At 34.4% G+C, this 16,772-nt stretch overlaps 1 protein-coding gene across 1 annotated transcript in view; it reads right to left on the bottom strand.

Annotated features, from left to right (window-relative positions):
* The window catches only part of ADGRB3 (adhesion G protein-coupled receptor B3), a 446,784-nt gene that overhangs the window by 265,404 nt on the left and 164,608 nt on the right, over window positions 1-16,772 (bottom strand). Inside the window, exon 3 of the mRNA XM_066314980.1 lies at window positions 2,357-2,467. Coding sequence (XP_066171077.1) covers window positions 2,357-2,467 — 111 coding nt within the window. The remainder of the gene's footprint in view (window positions 1-2,356; window positions 2,468-16,772) is intronic.

Raw genomic sequence — 16,772 nt, 5'->3', positions numbered from 1 at the left:
ATAACTTACTGTATGGAAGGCCTCATTGATCTGTGTAAAACTTACCTGCATTATACTCTCTAAATCCCATAACACCTAAGGGAAGGATCAGTCCAAACACATAAAATGACAAATATAGAACAAGAAATTATTCACACAGTATTTTTAAATAAATGTTTATGCTGCCTTGTAACACTCTCCAAAACCAGAAAAATGCGTATTTTAATACCATATTTTAAAACTCTTCCATTCCCAGCAAAATTTGGTGGATTAAGTCCACAATTCTTATAGTATTAATGCTTTCCATAATTTTTTTTAAATTTATCTGTTCCTATCTCTCTGCCTTTTAAAAACATACAAACATTTTGTTGCACTTTCATATCTGTTTTATTATTACACAAAATAAAATATCAAGGCGTAAAATATAAAACCCCATTAAATCAGTAAACAATTACTAATAATATTTCTTAGTGCATAAATTAATGAGATAGATATGTTAGAAAAAACCTTATGAATCAGTTTAGGAAGATATCACAATCATTTTATTGCAAGAAAAATGAATGCATTACAGGTGAAGAAAATATGCAATGATCACTACAAAGGAAAAACAAAATGAAGAGATGAAAATTAGTATGTCCAGAAAGAGCACAAGTATTACGTAAAATGTGTTAACCTGCAGCATGGAAAATATAGATTTCCCCAAACTTTGGCATCTAAATTTATATGCTCATACATCTCACATGCTTTCAGAACAGGACCTTGAAAACCAATCCTGTGTGATTTTGAACGTTCATCTCCCACTCCACACACACAATGTATTTGAAGGTGATGGTATAAGTGCTGCATTTGTAATGCAGCTCTCTAACACCCATAATAGATGCACTGCAATGCATGACTACAAGTTATCAAATACAAGACTTGTGTGATATTATTAAAGTTTTAGGGATTTATATTGGGGAAAAAACCCAGATAATTTTACAGATTTTTGGAGTAATTGTATGAATTCAAGAAGCAGCATAAAAGCAAAGGTGTTATTCTATGTTGTAAGCAACTAACATTATATGTCTGAGCTAGGTATGTAAATGAAAAGTTGTACTTGCCTAAACAAAAACTGCATGGAGACCTAGAGAATTCTAGGCTCCTTTCTTCCACTGCATTTGCTTACAGTAGTATCTGGGAGTTAGCCATAAAAGCAATCCTATAGATTAATACTAGGGAAACAGACTTTTTCCCATTCTAAATTTGTTACCAAACAGATCTACATTGATTGGCTATACATATATTTAGATTGCTTAATATATTGATTTCTGCAAATCTGTTAAGTAAAGCACCCTACCACTAAGGAAGTCAACATGCAACATAACTAGAAGCAATTATAGCTCTCTTACTGAAGAGCATAAAACTGGAAGCATTATGTACAACTGATGCAGGCGTATATTCTAGGTTAGTTACTATGGAATACAGAGGAAGTTGATTCAAATCTGTACAAAAATTATGGGGCACAAGATTTTCAACTCAGTAACGTACTGGAATGGAGTGTGTAGGGTACCAGTAAAGAGTTAGCTTTTTACCAACAGATACATGGATCACTATTGATGTCAAAATGGACAGTAGTTTTGGTGTATGAGAGCTTAATTCAACTCACCACTAAAATTTTATCATGGACCACAAGGACAACTGTGGTAACTGTTGGTAAATTGGCTAATCAGTCTATTTTTTTTGTTTTGTTTTGTTTTTTAATTACTTCAGTTCCAGGTTTCCAATATCATCTTGATATCTTTAGATAAAGAAGATGAAGTTGCTCAAACAAAATTAGAAAATATGTTTTAGATAAAAAACTGTTAGATAATTTGCACATTCAATTAAAAAACTACTTACGGCCAATTTCATTTAGCAATTATGAATCTGGAAACTAGAGAACAGAGCATCATGCTAGGCCAAAGATAGTAAATGCTGAACGCATGCACATTAAAGTCACCCCAGTAATTAATTAATTTGATAAATGCTTAAAGCTGGGATTAGACAGTCTATTTATGAAGAAATTCTGAAGCATGTTCTTAACATCTTTGAAAAAAGGTTAACATGTCACAGTGAGCTGTCCTGTGTTTTGTACATGTGAGACTGCTTTTACTACTAAAGAAATACATGCTTACACTAAATGATTCAGTATTCACATTCACAGTACATGTTTTTGCATGATCTACCTAATTCTTAGCTACTTTATTTATGGACTTTAACTGGTGAAAAAAAAATAAATGATACAAAAAAAGTATCAGCTTAGAAAACTGACAAATATGCAGCAAAAGATTATGGAAACATGCAGTGGTCTTGCTAAAATTAACAACAGTAAATAGAAAAAATGTAACTGATGTATTACCAGTTTGTGCCATAAATTTAGCAGCATCAGCTTGTTCCTGAGGGACCCTTTTCTCATGAACAGATCGAGGTCGCTGACTTTTAATTGTATGATCTCCCATCATTCCAAATTCTAAAGACAGAATAAAGGTTTATGAAAGCTTGTGTGTAGACATTTCTCAAAAGTCACATACTGTCTCATGCAATATGTTCCTAAACATACCTGGAAGTTGCTGGCAAGTCAAGCAAGTGATCATGGCAGTTAACATCAACTTAACTTTGCTACACTCAGCTTCCAACAAATACTTAAATTTATGTCTGCAGATTTTCCAATATGATTTTATCTTATGAAACAACATTCAATGTAGTGACACATACTATAAATCAGCTGTATGACATAGGACAAAAACAATTATTCAAATGCAGACATTCTATTCCTTTATTTTAAATCAGTGCAAACCACACAAGAAAATAACTGTGACAGTGTTAGATGTTGCTGTTCTGTGACAGAGCCTGCTGCTCCTCCAGAGGACTTCTATTTCTGCACTCATCTTTCAGGCTGTTGAAGCCTTAACAGAGATAACAAGTCATCTTTGGGAATGGTGGCAATGGGAAATGTGATAATTTAGCCAATGAACGGTTTAATTTTTTTGGCTGAATACAGCAGAACAAGTGCTTGTGATCTGTTTCCTTCCTGAAACCTCTCAGTTAAAAAGGCTGTAGATTGTATCTTACTCTCCACATTGATTTTAATAGGGAAAACCTATGAAAAATCAGTGACATCAAGGCCCAGAGTGTAGGAGACAAAAGTGCTTTAGTTGTTTATCCTATTATCACTGCTGTTATTTTCCTTCTCTTGTCCTGTGCAAACCTCCTAGACTTCTACCTTAGCTCCACTTTTCATTCTGAAATGAAATGCAGAAAGTCGTTTGCGCTTAGAGGGGGACTGCTGTGTCTTCAGCATAGTTCCCTATGATTCTCCCAGGCATGCACACAGCTGTCCATAGCTCAGTGCTAAATATTCTGTAAAAACATAACCCAAACCAAAAACCTGGGACTCTAATTCAGGAAGCATGTGCTGGGAAATGTGGGTTAATATTGAAGCTACTTCAACTGCAATCACATAAAGTTTCTGAAGAGGCAGAAGGTGTCTGAAACACTAGGAAAAAAAAATTAAAAATACCTTTCACTGGAAAGTTACCTTGCAAATGCAAAATTCAAAACTCTCCCCAATTTGTAGAGCCATGAAGCTAATAAGACTTACCTTTCTGCCTCAAAAAACCACAAAACATTATATGAAATGTAAATATCACTAATAAATATTATTTGCAAACAGATTTTCTTGATAAATCACTAAAACCATTAAATTTTCTATTTAAGGAAACAATAAAAGGTAAACTTATTTTTAAGGGGTCAGTCAGAAGAAAGGTTTCTTTCCTTTCTAGTAAACTATTAATGTATTTCTCCAAATTAGCACTTCTTTTTGTTATTCATTAATGGCACCACTTAAAATATAAATTTAATTATTCATTTGAGAACAGCAATGCAGTTTGCATTCTAAAGAGAATATTTGAAAATATAGTTAATAAAATATATTTTGAGGATTAAACATCCAACATTTTTAATACATCCCAGAAATAAAATTAAAAGAGAATTAATTTTTATATATACACATGCAAATATATAGTATATATATATATGTATGTGTATATATACACATGTGTGTTTAAAAAATTATTAATAAATTTTCCAAAAGACACCTCTTCTATACCTCCTTCTCTTAAAGATTTAATATAACTTTTTATTCTGTGGAAAATCTCTTACTACAATCAATATTCTAATGCAAATAATTATTAGAATATTTTTACAATTTTTACAAGATGCAGTACAAATAACACATTTAAACTGTAATTTATAACATGGTAATGGCAGGAGACTTGACATAGCTTTTCCCCCAAAGAGGCTGTCACAGCAAGGCATGTTTACTCTGAGTTTGCTGCCTGCATGATCTCTGCTTGTCATGCAATTTAGAGGGTATGGCACCATTCTTGCAGAAGACTTAGTTCTACTTTTGAAGTTCCAGAGTGCAATAATGGGAGACATTTGCTAGAGGAAGGCTTTCCAGAGGCATACAGGGAGGTGGTGAATGTTCTGTCCCAGTCCTGCAGCATCTTGTGCTGGGCGTGGGCACAGGCAGTGTCCTGCAGGACAGAGACTGCTGGTGAAGAGGCAAAAGGATGTCTGGGAGATCAGTTCTCTGCATTGTGGATAATACCTGATGTAGCTCCAGTCATAACGATGGAGTTACCAATACCACTGAGCATGATTATAATGCCTCATTTTTTTCATTTTTCCACTTAAGCAACAACACATTTTCAATTCACTTCAACTATTGCTGATGGTCTTTGAGATGCACTTTACAGCTAATCTTCCTTTGATATATTAAGCATTTATATACATAGTATGTATTAAAGATAAATTTTTCATTACCCAGATAAAAATATTTTTATACATTTTGTCAAGGAAAGCAATGCTCTTCTTTTCATATTCAGCTAAAGTATTTAACCAAATGTCACTCAAGAACAAAAGTGGTACCAGGAAATGCAATGTACTGACATGGGTGAGGCCTCATTAAAATTCAGGCCTCATGAGGAAAAAAAAAAAAAAAAAAAAAAAGGGTCAAGTACATTTTTCTAACAGGATCAGAAATGTCCACTTTTTGTGTATAAGTACAAACAATGGTCTCAAAAATGTTTAATCTAAGAAGCTTAAGATTAATGCATTTTATGAAGCATTTTTAATATAATATCTCACTTAACTTTATAATAAATACTAAACAGAATGAAACTTTCCTTCATTTTCAGATCCTAGGCAATAAATATAGAAGGTGAACCCATTATGCAGTTCTTTTCCCTCAATACTTCACACAGAAGCAGTATCTAAATGTTCTCTGGGCTGGGAAAGTATTTTAACCCAAGTCAGCCTAGAGTATGACTAAATGGCACAATAATTTCAAGGATCTGTTTGTGTGGCGAAGGGTGGTAAGAACCATCCTAATGTAGGCAGTATCTGGCAGAGAGGTGTCCTGCAAGGTCAAGTCAGCATAATTCAAGACCTGACATCTGGATATAATATTGGATATTTGAATTGACATTCTGAGTAAATTAATTTTTATCATTCTCACTCTTCTTACCTAGTTCTTGCTGCTGAAAATAAGTTTTCTAACCCAGAAGAAGGTATTTTTGTAGATATTAGTTTCTGAAGAGAATTTTTTTGGTGATATCTGTCCTAAATTTTATTTGGGTGAAACAGGACAGTTCTCTTCTGCCTTTACCTCAAACATTGATATGAATCATGTTTCATTAAATACAGGGAGAAAGCAAATCCTTTCAGCAACAAATAGGTGCATAACCTAATTCAGAAATTGAAAGAGTGACTCCAAGTTAGGCCTGGAAACATGTAAGGGTTTTAAGCCTTTTTATTACATTGTAAATGCTATAATCTACACACCATGAAGACAAAATCCATAAATTCCTCAAAATGTAAATAAAAATAGCATTATGGGGAACCTTGAATGATTTTAACCCAAACAAGACTTATAACAAATCATAGCACATTCCAAACATTTGCGGTAGAAAACCTGAGGTTTAGTTCTCTGATAAAAGAATTTCTTCTGCTGTCAGTGATCCTTTGGTGGCTATGGAAGTACAAGGGATCACTGCAATAGGATGCCTATTCTATTGCTTCTCAGCTGCTCATAATGGATCAATACTCCAAAGCATTTTAGTGATGCATATATTTTAATATGGAAGTGATGTATCATTTGCTTAAGCATTGGAACAGACTGCCCAGAGAGGTGGTGGAGTCACCATCTCTGGAAGTGTTCAATAAGGACTGCACGTGGCACTTAGTGCTATGGTTTAGTCGGCATGGTGGTGTTTGGTCAAAGGTTGATGATCTTGGAGGGCTTTTCCAACCTAAATGATTATCTGATTCCATGATTTCATTTTACATAGCTGAGGCACATAATATAGGTCCATGTAGGATAGAAAGAAAAATTGCAATTACAAGGTTTACAGTTTGGTATTATTTACAGCTCTTATAACTAGTCCTTGTCTTGGCTTTACCTTTCTTTTTATACGATGCTATATTATGTTATGTTATGTTATGTTATGTTATGTTATGTTATGTTATGTTATGTTATGGGAATTTTCATTCCTATTGAGTAACCTTTTTAGTTTTTAAAAGAGAAGCTAAAATCTTGCAGCCAGTGTAGGTGTACTTTTTTAGAAGAGAAGAGAGGTGCCATGTGCTCTCTGTAGGAATAAAGAAGAAAAAAATCTGTTAACAGTGTAAAAATTGAAAACTAGGACAACTGAGAAATACAAAAGAAAAATACCAGCTTTGAAGGTTCTACTCACCAAGGCTAGTCTTTGTTTTCTGACGAGTGGATATTCTTTAAAATTAAGGTAAATATCAAACAGATTTTATGCCTAAGCTGTTTTATCATATTCGTAACATATATATTCATTACATATATATCCCAGTCATCAGATGACATTATAAACCATTTTGGTTTGGCTTTCATGACTATTGTTTATCACATTTCATGGGAACTTCACAGTGCAAATTTCATCTACTGTGAAATGTGCTATATATGGTGCAGGACCCACTGGCATTAATATAAAAAGCCTTTTTCATCATAGAACTTGGTGATGACATCATGAACGAATGTTAAAAAAAAAAAAAAGAAGTGATTCTGAGACCTCTAGGGTGCCCCCTTAGGACATGTACAATGTCAGGGAACTTCTGAGAGCTGCTGAGTGTCGTCAGCCTCTACAGGATCACTTGGAAAGTAAGAGCAGTTTCCTGAAAGCTTTTCAGAACCTTAAAAGCACAAAGAGGCAGTCGACTCCTCAAAGTGACTGTCATCTTCTTTCACCCACAGCACTACAGCAGTGTGATTCATACTATCCTACCCACTCCTGAACTGTAACTAGTCAAATGAGTGTTTTCATTTACTCTTGACTACAGAATGAACAGAATAGGTCTTCCAGCCAGAATTGTGCAATAATACAAACTGTTTCACATTGCAGTATCATGGCATCCTGTCTGTGCTAACACAGATTTTTTTTTTCCCCAGAAATTACATAAAATGTCGATGTAAGTCCCAGGTGAAGGGAGAAGAGGGGAGGGGGAAAGGAAGAAAGAAGACTACAGAAATATGTAAAGAATCTGTTTGTTTAAATCAAAGTCTGGGCTGCAATAGTAAATAAATTCAGTAGATCTGATCAATTTTTGACTTCCAGGAGCTTGAAAAAGTTACCTGCACATTTTTTTAGCCCATTCTAGAGGTTCTCCTACAAAGATACACATCAGTAGTAGCGCTTGGGGTTTCTCATCACATTGGCAACTGGTCAGTACGATTTCTTGTGGTCACTAGATGGCAGAATGTGTGTTGAGTTAGAAGCACAATTTTGCATTGACTTGAGAAGCTGTGACTGTTTCATTTTCACTATAAAATATACATATATATACATAATAAATGTCACGACATTCAAAGGATTTAGATCTTTTTTTGTTTTCTTCTTTATTTTTAGTTCTTTTGTAGGACTGAAGATTAATAATACTCCAACAAAACGCTCAAAACAAAACATGAGTTGAAGCTTTTTTTGTTTGTTGGGGTTTTTTTTCGGTGGGTTTTTGTTTAGTTTTGTGGTTTTTTTCCCCCCTTACAGTAAGCCCTATGACAGAAATAAATCTGAGAAGCATTCTCTTCACTATCTCCAGCACTGCTTCACTGTAGCAGGGTACCCAGGCACCACAAGGAAGCACTTGTTCTCTAATGCTGCATTGGCAGGACACAGAGCTTCAGGGCATTAGTGAATACCATCACTCTGCAGTACAGATTTAAGCTATAGCTTTCTATGGGAACCCCTTAAAATGATAATTCCTCATGAGGCAGGCAAGTTGCCAAAAGGGTAACGTAACTATTAGCTGAATTAGATTTCCATGGGAATCTCTTCTTAGTGAATGTGGAAAACATTCTTAAAACAGCCTTTGCTTACTTCCTACATAGATCCTGGTCACATAAAAAGTCCCCTTTTGGCTCTCCAAAACAGTATAGAAGAGCTTTGATCAGTTTCAAACTGAACAGAATAATTTCTTTCCCTAGAGTGAAATAAGATCTGAACTGAGCTGTATTCATGAACAACAGTGTGAGAAAAATATGCTATTACTCATGAAAACATAGAAAGGATTTTATGGTAGTGGAAATATGAAAGGCAAAAGCATTTGTACTATCACAGTATATTTTTTAAATTGCACTAAATTATTGCATTTTATCAAGTAAAAGTCAGGTAAACATTTGTAGGAAATTAGATACAAGATTTCCTTTCTTTTACACACAGATTCCTAATACATATACGTATGTACACTTTCATCTCTCAAAAAATTAGGGAAATTAATTATGTATTCTAAACAGTCAACATATTGTATAAAGGTAATTAGTTTATATTCATCTCTAGGGAGACCCATTTACTTCTAGGATATAACTTTGGATTAACACTACTGGTATTTTTAATGACATAAGGAATGAAATATTGCTGAATTAGAATATAAATGATAACACAAATCCCAAGGAGCTAGACTTTCTCATGGCAATGCAATCTGCTGTCTCTCTGTGCATCTCTGCAGTGACTCTCTTGGCCAGCCTTTATCTTTAGTGGGATCTGAACCTGTTTATTTATGGGTACAGATTTGATCAGTGAAGAATATAATAAAGATGTAATATTTCTTCCCTTTCAATGTGCAGAGAATGTTGAAACCGTGCAAACTCTATTACTTCCTTTCCTGGACCCAATTGCTCATCACCATACACCTAAGCCGGAAGAAACTGAGCATAAAAATCTAGTGAAGTGACTCATACCTGTTCAAAATGAATGTAAAATGTCACCATAGCAGGTAGTGTGCTTTCACATGTGCTTTGCAGAATTATATCTAAGCAAAGAGGAAAAGGAGGGGTAGATGGAAGCCCAAACTGCAGCTCTACCCCTTTTATATCTACCAAATCTGACATTTGTAATTATCATGGCCAGGTAGGCAGAAAATGCTCTGTAGTTCACAATTTTCACATTCAAATATTTCCCTAGTAATCCATCCCAAAATGTTCAAATAAAATTACCAATACTGATAAAAAGCACTTTACATTTTCAAGTTTAACATTTAAATCCTGTAAATTCAGCGGCATGTTATTCCCTCATATTCCACACTGTTCCCTCAAAAGATTCATGGATGTAATAACACATTAAAGAATGAAAGCACAGGGGCTTACCTTTATTTATTTTTGCTTTTTTAAATGAAAGACTTTTAATGCATTCTCTTGTATTCTCATCTTTTTAATGTTTCTACTATAATAACTTATTTTATGTGTAGCCTTTAAATTTTTAAATCACATAATAATAATAATATTTCAGTATCTTAATTTCTTCTTTATATTTCATACTATTTTGCTTCTGCATTAAGTATTTTGCTTTTCTCATGTACTTAATTAATTGAATTACTGATACTGTTAGCCAGTGCAGGAGTTATTTCAGAATGGCATCATTTTTCTATAAACACTCTCTTTTCTGCAGCAAGCTACATATGTGCCTTTTTATTGTTCTGTACAATTAAAAGTCAAGAGATCATGACTGAGAATAAACTGTAATTTCTTAAGCTACTCTTGAAATCAGCAATTCCCATTTTCTATTTTAGAAAGACTGAAAAAAAGTAAACTGTAGAAAACAGGAGTCACAAGGACATCTAGACTATTTCCTTGCCCTGCAACTATTTACCACAGACATTTGTGCAGATGGTTGCCTAATCTTTTCTAAATGAGAGGAGCACTCATTAAAATATGAGATGAATTATCCATGAATTTTTGACAGGGAAGTTTATACTCTGCAAAAGAATCTAAAGCTGTATGTAGAGAAGGAACAAGAATCAATATTTTAAATAAGAGGTGCTGCAAACTATAATCCCTAACAACAGTTAAACTGAGTGTGGATGTTTTTAGAATGGTAAAGCTTCCAGGTGAAGCTAAATGATATTGCATTACTTTTTAAGAGCATTTTCTTGTCCTTGTTTAACTCTCCTAAATTATTTTTATGATAAAATAATAAAAAATAGAAGAAGTGTTTCTGAATGTGAATTCTGCACATTGCATTTTTAGTGTTTGTGATACCACAAAGCTGGCTGTATACAGACATCATGGATGGCTGCTAAAGTTTATGTAGGAAAGAGAAGAATACAAGTAAAGGACAAGAGGCTTGGCTGTTGTAAAATGGCCTTGTTCCACCCAGGCACGCTACAGTTTGTGAGCTGGGAAGATGCACTAGAAGGTATTTACCAAAACCAGAGACCTACTCTGAGTTAAAAGGTTTATATAACTGGTTCACAAGGGTATGTGCCCTTGCTTACTGTCACTTGCAGGTTAATGATCACACACATGCAATTTCAAACATATTCCACCCAGTTCATCGTGGGAAATCTGCCCTGATAAAAAGGGTGCTGCAGTGTTTCCCAAAATGGAACTGGAACTTCTTAAAAAGGTATCTTAACAGTGCCATAAGTCCACTCTGAACTCCTGTGTGACTTAAATATGAGTCATAAATAACTCTTCTCTAGTCAACAGAGTAATCTTAATGGGAAAAGACAACACAAATGAGAGGAAACCCATTGATTCAAAATTTAAACCTCAGATCAAATTTTCAAAATCATTGAATCATAGAATTTTCAGAATCAGAAAAGACCTCTAAGAGGTCCAGTGCTAAATAACTAAAACTGAATCCTAAAATAAATCTAAATTCTTCCTTCAGATATAAATACCTGTGATTTTATGTAGGAAAACACACAAGAGATCTAACCAAATCCATCAATGAAAATCTCTTGGATCTAAATCTTTCAGGATTTTTTGCAAATATATTAGATGTTTTCACTGGCTTTAGTAAAAGCACTTTTCTGTGTCTCTGAAATTTAGATTTCAGAGTCAGACCCAGCAATTCATTTAATGTTTTTAAGGAGTCAAATATCTCACTGAGGCTAAAACCTAATGTTCTCCTTCACCCTTACTGCATAATCCACACTTGGACAAAGTATCTCTGTGCATCTGCTAACATGTCCTTCCTAGCTCTATGGGCCAGTGTCAGAGAGTACCATGGCTTATTTTGCAGGTGTTGCCCGTGCAAATGCTTCTATAAAAGCAAACTAACTGTTCAGCTTCAAGCCTGAGTTCACCCTTAAGCCTGCATTAAAGAACAACTGAGGTGCAGATTTCTTACCTACTTAACACCAGACCAAATACTCAATGTCAAAAGAAAAAAAAAAAAAATATATATATTTTTTATATATATATATATATATAAATAATATATGAAAGGCAGAATATTTGACCTAGGAGCAGATGTATTCCATGGGCATAATTTCTTATGGACATAAAAGCCCCTTATATATTTTGAAGAAGGCTGCAGCTCATTATGTTTTACTTAGAGCAAACAGACTTTCCTGTAACAGCTAGAGACCTGTAACTGGGATGTGTATCATGGCTCTCTAAGAGAGGCTTATGACTTGAATCTCATCCTGCTGCTCCTAACTAGAAACCTTTTTTTGAATCATCTACAGTGTTACTTACACATCTGCCCAGAGATAGTCCATAAATCTCTTCAAATGCCTCTACTCTTCTAGCTGGAAGGGGCTGGAAAAAATGGGATCACTACAGATCTAAATAAAATGGCTTTTATACAAAACTATTTTCAAACAAAAAAATGAAGTTGCCTGAAATTAGGCCTTTGCCTCTTTTGTGTTGGCTGTCTAAAAATATCATCATTATTTAGTTACCTGAAAGAAGTCTACTGTAGGCATGTGGAGTTGGGTATTTACATTAAAAAAAAAAAGTTCTGAATCGGTAAATTAAATTATGCTCACTAGAGACTTATGGTTATGACCAACAGCAGAACTAGAGGCATGTACTTAGACGACCATGGCTCCAACACCACTATCACAATGAACAGATTAGATATATTTCATATTCACTTAAGTGATTAACAGGTAATTTCAAAAACTTAATAAGGCAGAAGAGACCATAAATTCAGAAAATTCAGAAAAAAAAACCCCACGATCTTGACCACAAAAATTATACAGCATTGAGTTAAGAGTATGTCATCAAGAGCACTTTAAGTAGGCTGAAAAGCTTATGTTGAAGCTCATAAGATAGAAGTTCAAAAGACCAGAAAAAATCCTAGCTTTAGACCTAATACAGACTGCTAATTTTGTATTGATCTTGTGGAATATATTTTTTTATATTTTCCCAGATATACTCAAGTTTGATCTGTTTTTATTTAAAATGTTACTGCAACTAGATATTCATTCATATCTCAGAGTAAATAAATTACTTCTAAAGGCTAAAGTTTTGTGATTTTAGCAACAACTTTCAGCAAATGAAAATACACTTTTGGTTTTTAAAAATCATTGTTTGATATATAAGTAGCAAACTCAACTAAAATCTGTTTAAGGGACCCTAGGTTATAAAAGTAACATGCCATTAGTTTCAATGAAGGTTTTGAAAATCATGCAGCAATAGGTCTGCAAAGCCTGACTGAACTGGAGTGCTCTGTGCCAGAACTGACTCTGGAGCCCCAAGGTACTTACATCTGCAGTCAGAGAAGTTTATTTCCCAGGATGACAGCAGAACCCATTGATGCAAGATGTGGTTACACAAATGCCCACATGCTAACATATGTAAAACATCTCCACAGGATAGCCTGGGTGCCCACAAGGTCTACCTCTGGGAAAAGGGCTTGGTGCCATATAACTTCACATGTATAGAATCCAGACCATAGAACAGATGTTTTCAGTTTGTTCTTTCATGCAATTTATGCTTTTCAAAAATTATTACAGGTTTCCAAAACACAAGGAGAAGCCATTTTTATGCTACAGATTTTGTCCAAAAATAAGTCATTACTGTTTATATACAGCCCCCTATACTGGTAATCAGAGTTAGCACATCTATAATTTTGATCACTTTATGGTGCATTTTAATTATTTCCCACTATCAAAAGAATAGATGTCTATTCTATTCTACCTCATGTTGTGCTTTTAATACATTAGAGTAATATCACCTACAGATTACAATACTTTGACCTCCACCAGTGTGAATCAAAAGTAATGAAACAACAGAATTAAATGTGCATATAACTGCTATGTGAGCAGATCTGGCACCAGACAGATTAACTGCACTGGTTTTGAGCAGAACACAGGACTGCCAGACCAATAATAATGATTTTCTAGCTTCTAATGCTATGTTCTTTTAGATCATGTGGATTCTTCTGCATATCCATACTATTTATTGCTTTAGATTATAGGAATAATTGCAAATAGTTAAAGAGTGATTTCACTAAATCCTTATTCATTATGAGGTCAACTTGGATTTGCCTCTAAGTAGCAGTTTTTATAAGTGTAATCACAATTAATTATTCCCAGTATTAAAAATGAGACAGTGCAATAATCCAGGAGAAAAAGTGCCAGGTGAGACAATGTTATTTATTTATTTACTTATGTCAATGTTACTGATTTGAAATGTTACAGTTGTATTCACTGGGTATTTACTAAACTAAGTTAGGAATATCTACCACTACATCTTTTAAACATTTCCATAGCAGGGCCTGGGCAGCCTGCTAAAAAAGCAAGAATTTATTAAAAATAGTAAAACATTTGTGTAGAGTAAAATTATTATCCAGGACCACTGGAGAATTGGTGTTTTTCTGAACAAATGCCTGTAGCAATAGAGAGGTACACAAATTTTAGTCTGAAAAGAAGGTGCTATCTGAAGTACAAAATTAAAAAAGATTAGAAATACCCACCTCATGCTAGAGACAACTGTTTTTGTGTAAGGAAGGATAAATCCCTGAGCTGGTATTTATAGTTGAAGCAAATTTTAAATCGCACACCAGTTTCAAAAACTAGCTGTAGATCCAGTCTTGAGACTAATAGTTGGAGAGATGCATTATTTCCATGGTAATTTAATTACCTAACTGTGGTAGTCAAAACATAGCTTAGGAATTCTGAGTTAAAAGACTTATAAATTGAGGATCCGGGGAATGTTTATGACTAATTTCTAAAGTGTCTGCATAAATACCACTCTTTTAACATGGAAATTGTTGGCATAGAGTTCCTTCTGGTTTCCCTCCTTACCTCTGCAAGGAGTAGATCCTCTTACAGGTCTTGGAAATCTTGAAAATTGAAATTTGCTTGTTGGACACAGAATTTGGTATAGCAGAAAGGAGATTTCTGCAGGCTTCAGAACATCAGGAAAAAGGAGCAGTCCTATGATTAACTAAACACTATCTAAAGAAGAAAATCAGCCAAAGAAAAAAATGTATGAAGAAAAAAAAAAAACAAAAAACCCAAACCCAAAAAGCTAAAACAAACAAACAGATCAAAAAGCCAACAAAACCTGAGCTAAAAAACTAAAAAGCTCAAGCCAAAAACCCAAAAGGCCCAACCAATCAGCCTACTATCTAAAGCCAAGTCTCTCCAAAAGCAAAGGAATCACATATGCTTACATGTCTGATCAGGGTCAGTCTGGCACTGCTCAACCCAGGAAGATTATAGGGTTGAGGAAGACAGAATAACTTAATCATCAGGGCTTCTGTTTCCATTGGCTGCTTCTGAACTTCATTCAGAGCATCCTCAAGGTATATAAGATGAATGGGACTGTTTTTTAACTGCTGTGCTCTTAACTAGAACTTCAGTATCTTATATATGCACACATTTAATTTTATGTACATCATTGTTTACTATAATCTCTAAGCTAAATAACCTCTCTTAAAAATGTCACTAGAAAATTGCACGTGATTATATTGATTAATTTTAACATGATACAGTAAAGGAACATTAAATCTAATTCAGGAGAGACTCTATCAATAGAGAATTCCACTGGGCAGTTACTGATATTTTTCATATAAAGAACTTGTTTCATAAGAAAAAGCTGTTTCAAGGCAGACTTACTGGTTAATCTAAACTAAGCTAAGTGTTTCAGACAAAAGGTAAGAAAGCACAAAGCAAGAAGAAGAGCATTTTGAAAAAGTTGAAATAGCTTTATTTGTGTTTTTTGTATTATGGCTACAATTTGAATTTTAATTCTAATTAAAACTAAAGCCCTTTCTCAGTTACACATTTAAGGCAGCCTCAAATACATTTGTGTCATAAGCAAAAAATCTGTTAATCCAGAAATTATATCAGTGAATAAATTTGGAAAAATAAAAATTAGAAAAAACCCTACTGCATCTATTCAAGCATACTAGGGTTTACAGTAAGAGTAAAATATTGCTTCCTACATTAGAGTTCTTCATAATAAAAAATAATACCAACTTTACTTAGTGAAAAAAAAAGAATTGTAATTATGTGGGATATAATCCAAGAATCATAATTGCATTGAGCATGTATAGGGATAAAATGTTAAAGACAAAAACCAAATGATAAGCTGCTTCAAACCTGCTCATCCCACCCCCTAAGGCTGTAAAGAAATTTAAAATTCTAAATTTATAACAAGTAGGAAATAGTAGCTAAGAATCTTTGAAACCTATGTATCTCTTCACAGTTCCTATTCTATATAATCATGTACTGATGGAGAAGTTGTTGATAATTTTTGCATGTGCTGAGTGAGAATAAATGTAGCCACCATGAAAGTAAGTACCTAAAACCAGTCATCTTATTCAGCTTCAGACCTGGCATTCTGTTTCATGGCTGTGAATTCTTATCATGTTCAAGCTATTGAGGCTGCTGTCAGCTGCAGTTCTCATTAGGGAAAAGGAGCTTCAGCTGACTGTAAGGTTTGTAGGAGTTCATAAATATTCTGCTACTGTTCAAAAGTGCTGCAATGAACTGAAAGCAGACATATAGATGCATTTTTGATCCCAAAAGAAACCCAAGCTATTAGCCTATAAAGCATGATCATTCATGTTAATTAAAGAAAAAAAGTGTATCAAATTAAATACAGCATATTTCTTCTGACCTGGCTGATGGCAAAATAGCAATTCAACTCTTCAAGTTTTTGCTTCTAATCAGATGCTTTGCATCTTCATAATCCTTTCAGTGGGCTCTCTCTGCATACTGTTTTTGGAATGGCTTTCTACTGCAAGGTGTGAACAGTGCAGGTTCATCTCCACAGCTGCTGCTTCCTTTGGTGCCTTCAGCAGAGCTGACCTGTGACCCTGCGGGGCCGTGGGGCTTAGTGCAGCGCTCTGCATGGCGAGACTGAAGGCTGAGTGCTAGACTGCCCACAAGAAGCTTGTTCTGAGGCCACTGACAGCCTGGTAGCACATTTTCCTTGATCATCAATATTATGTTCCCTGAGCATCTTCTGCTTGTACATTATTCTGAGGTCACTTTGATATAAATAA

This window comes from Sylvia atricapilla, chromosome 3 (genome assembly GCF_009819655.1).
Source record: "Sylvia atricapilla isolate bSylAtr1 chromosome 3, bSylAtr1.pri, whole genome shotgun sequence".
NCBI lineage: Eukaryota > Metazoa > Chordata > Aves > Passeriformes > Sylviidae > Sylvia > Sylvia atricapilla.
The sequence above is the reverse complement of the archived record's forward strand: the minus strand, read 5'-3'. Positions and strand labels throughout refer to the sequence as shown.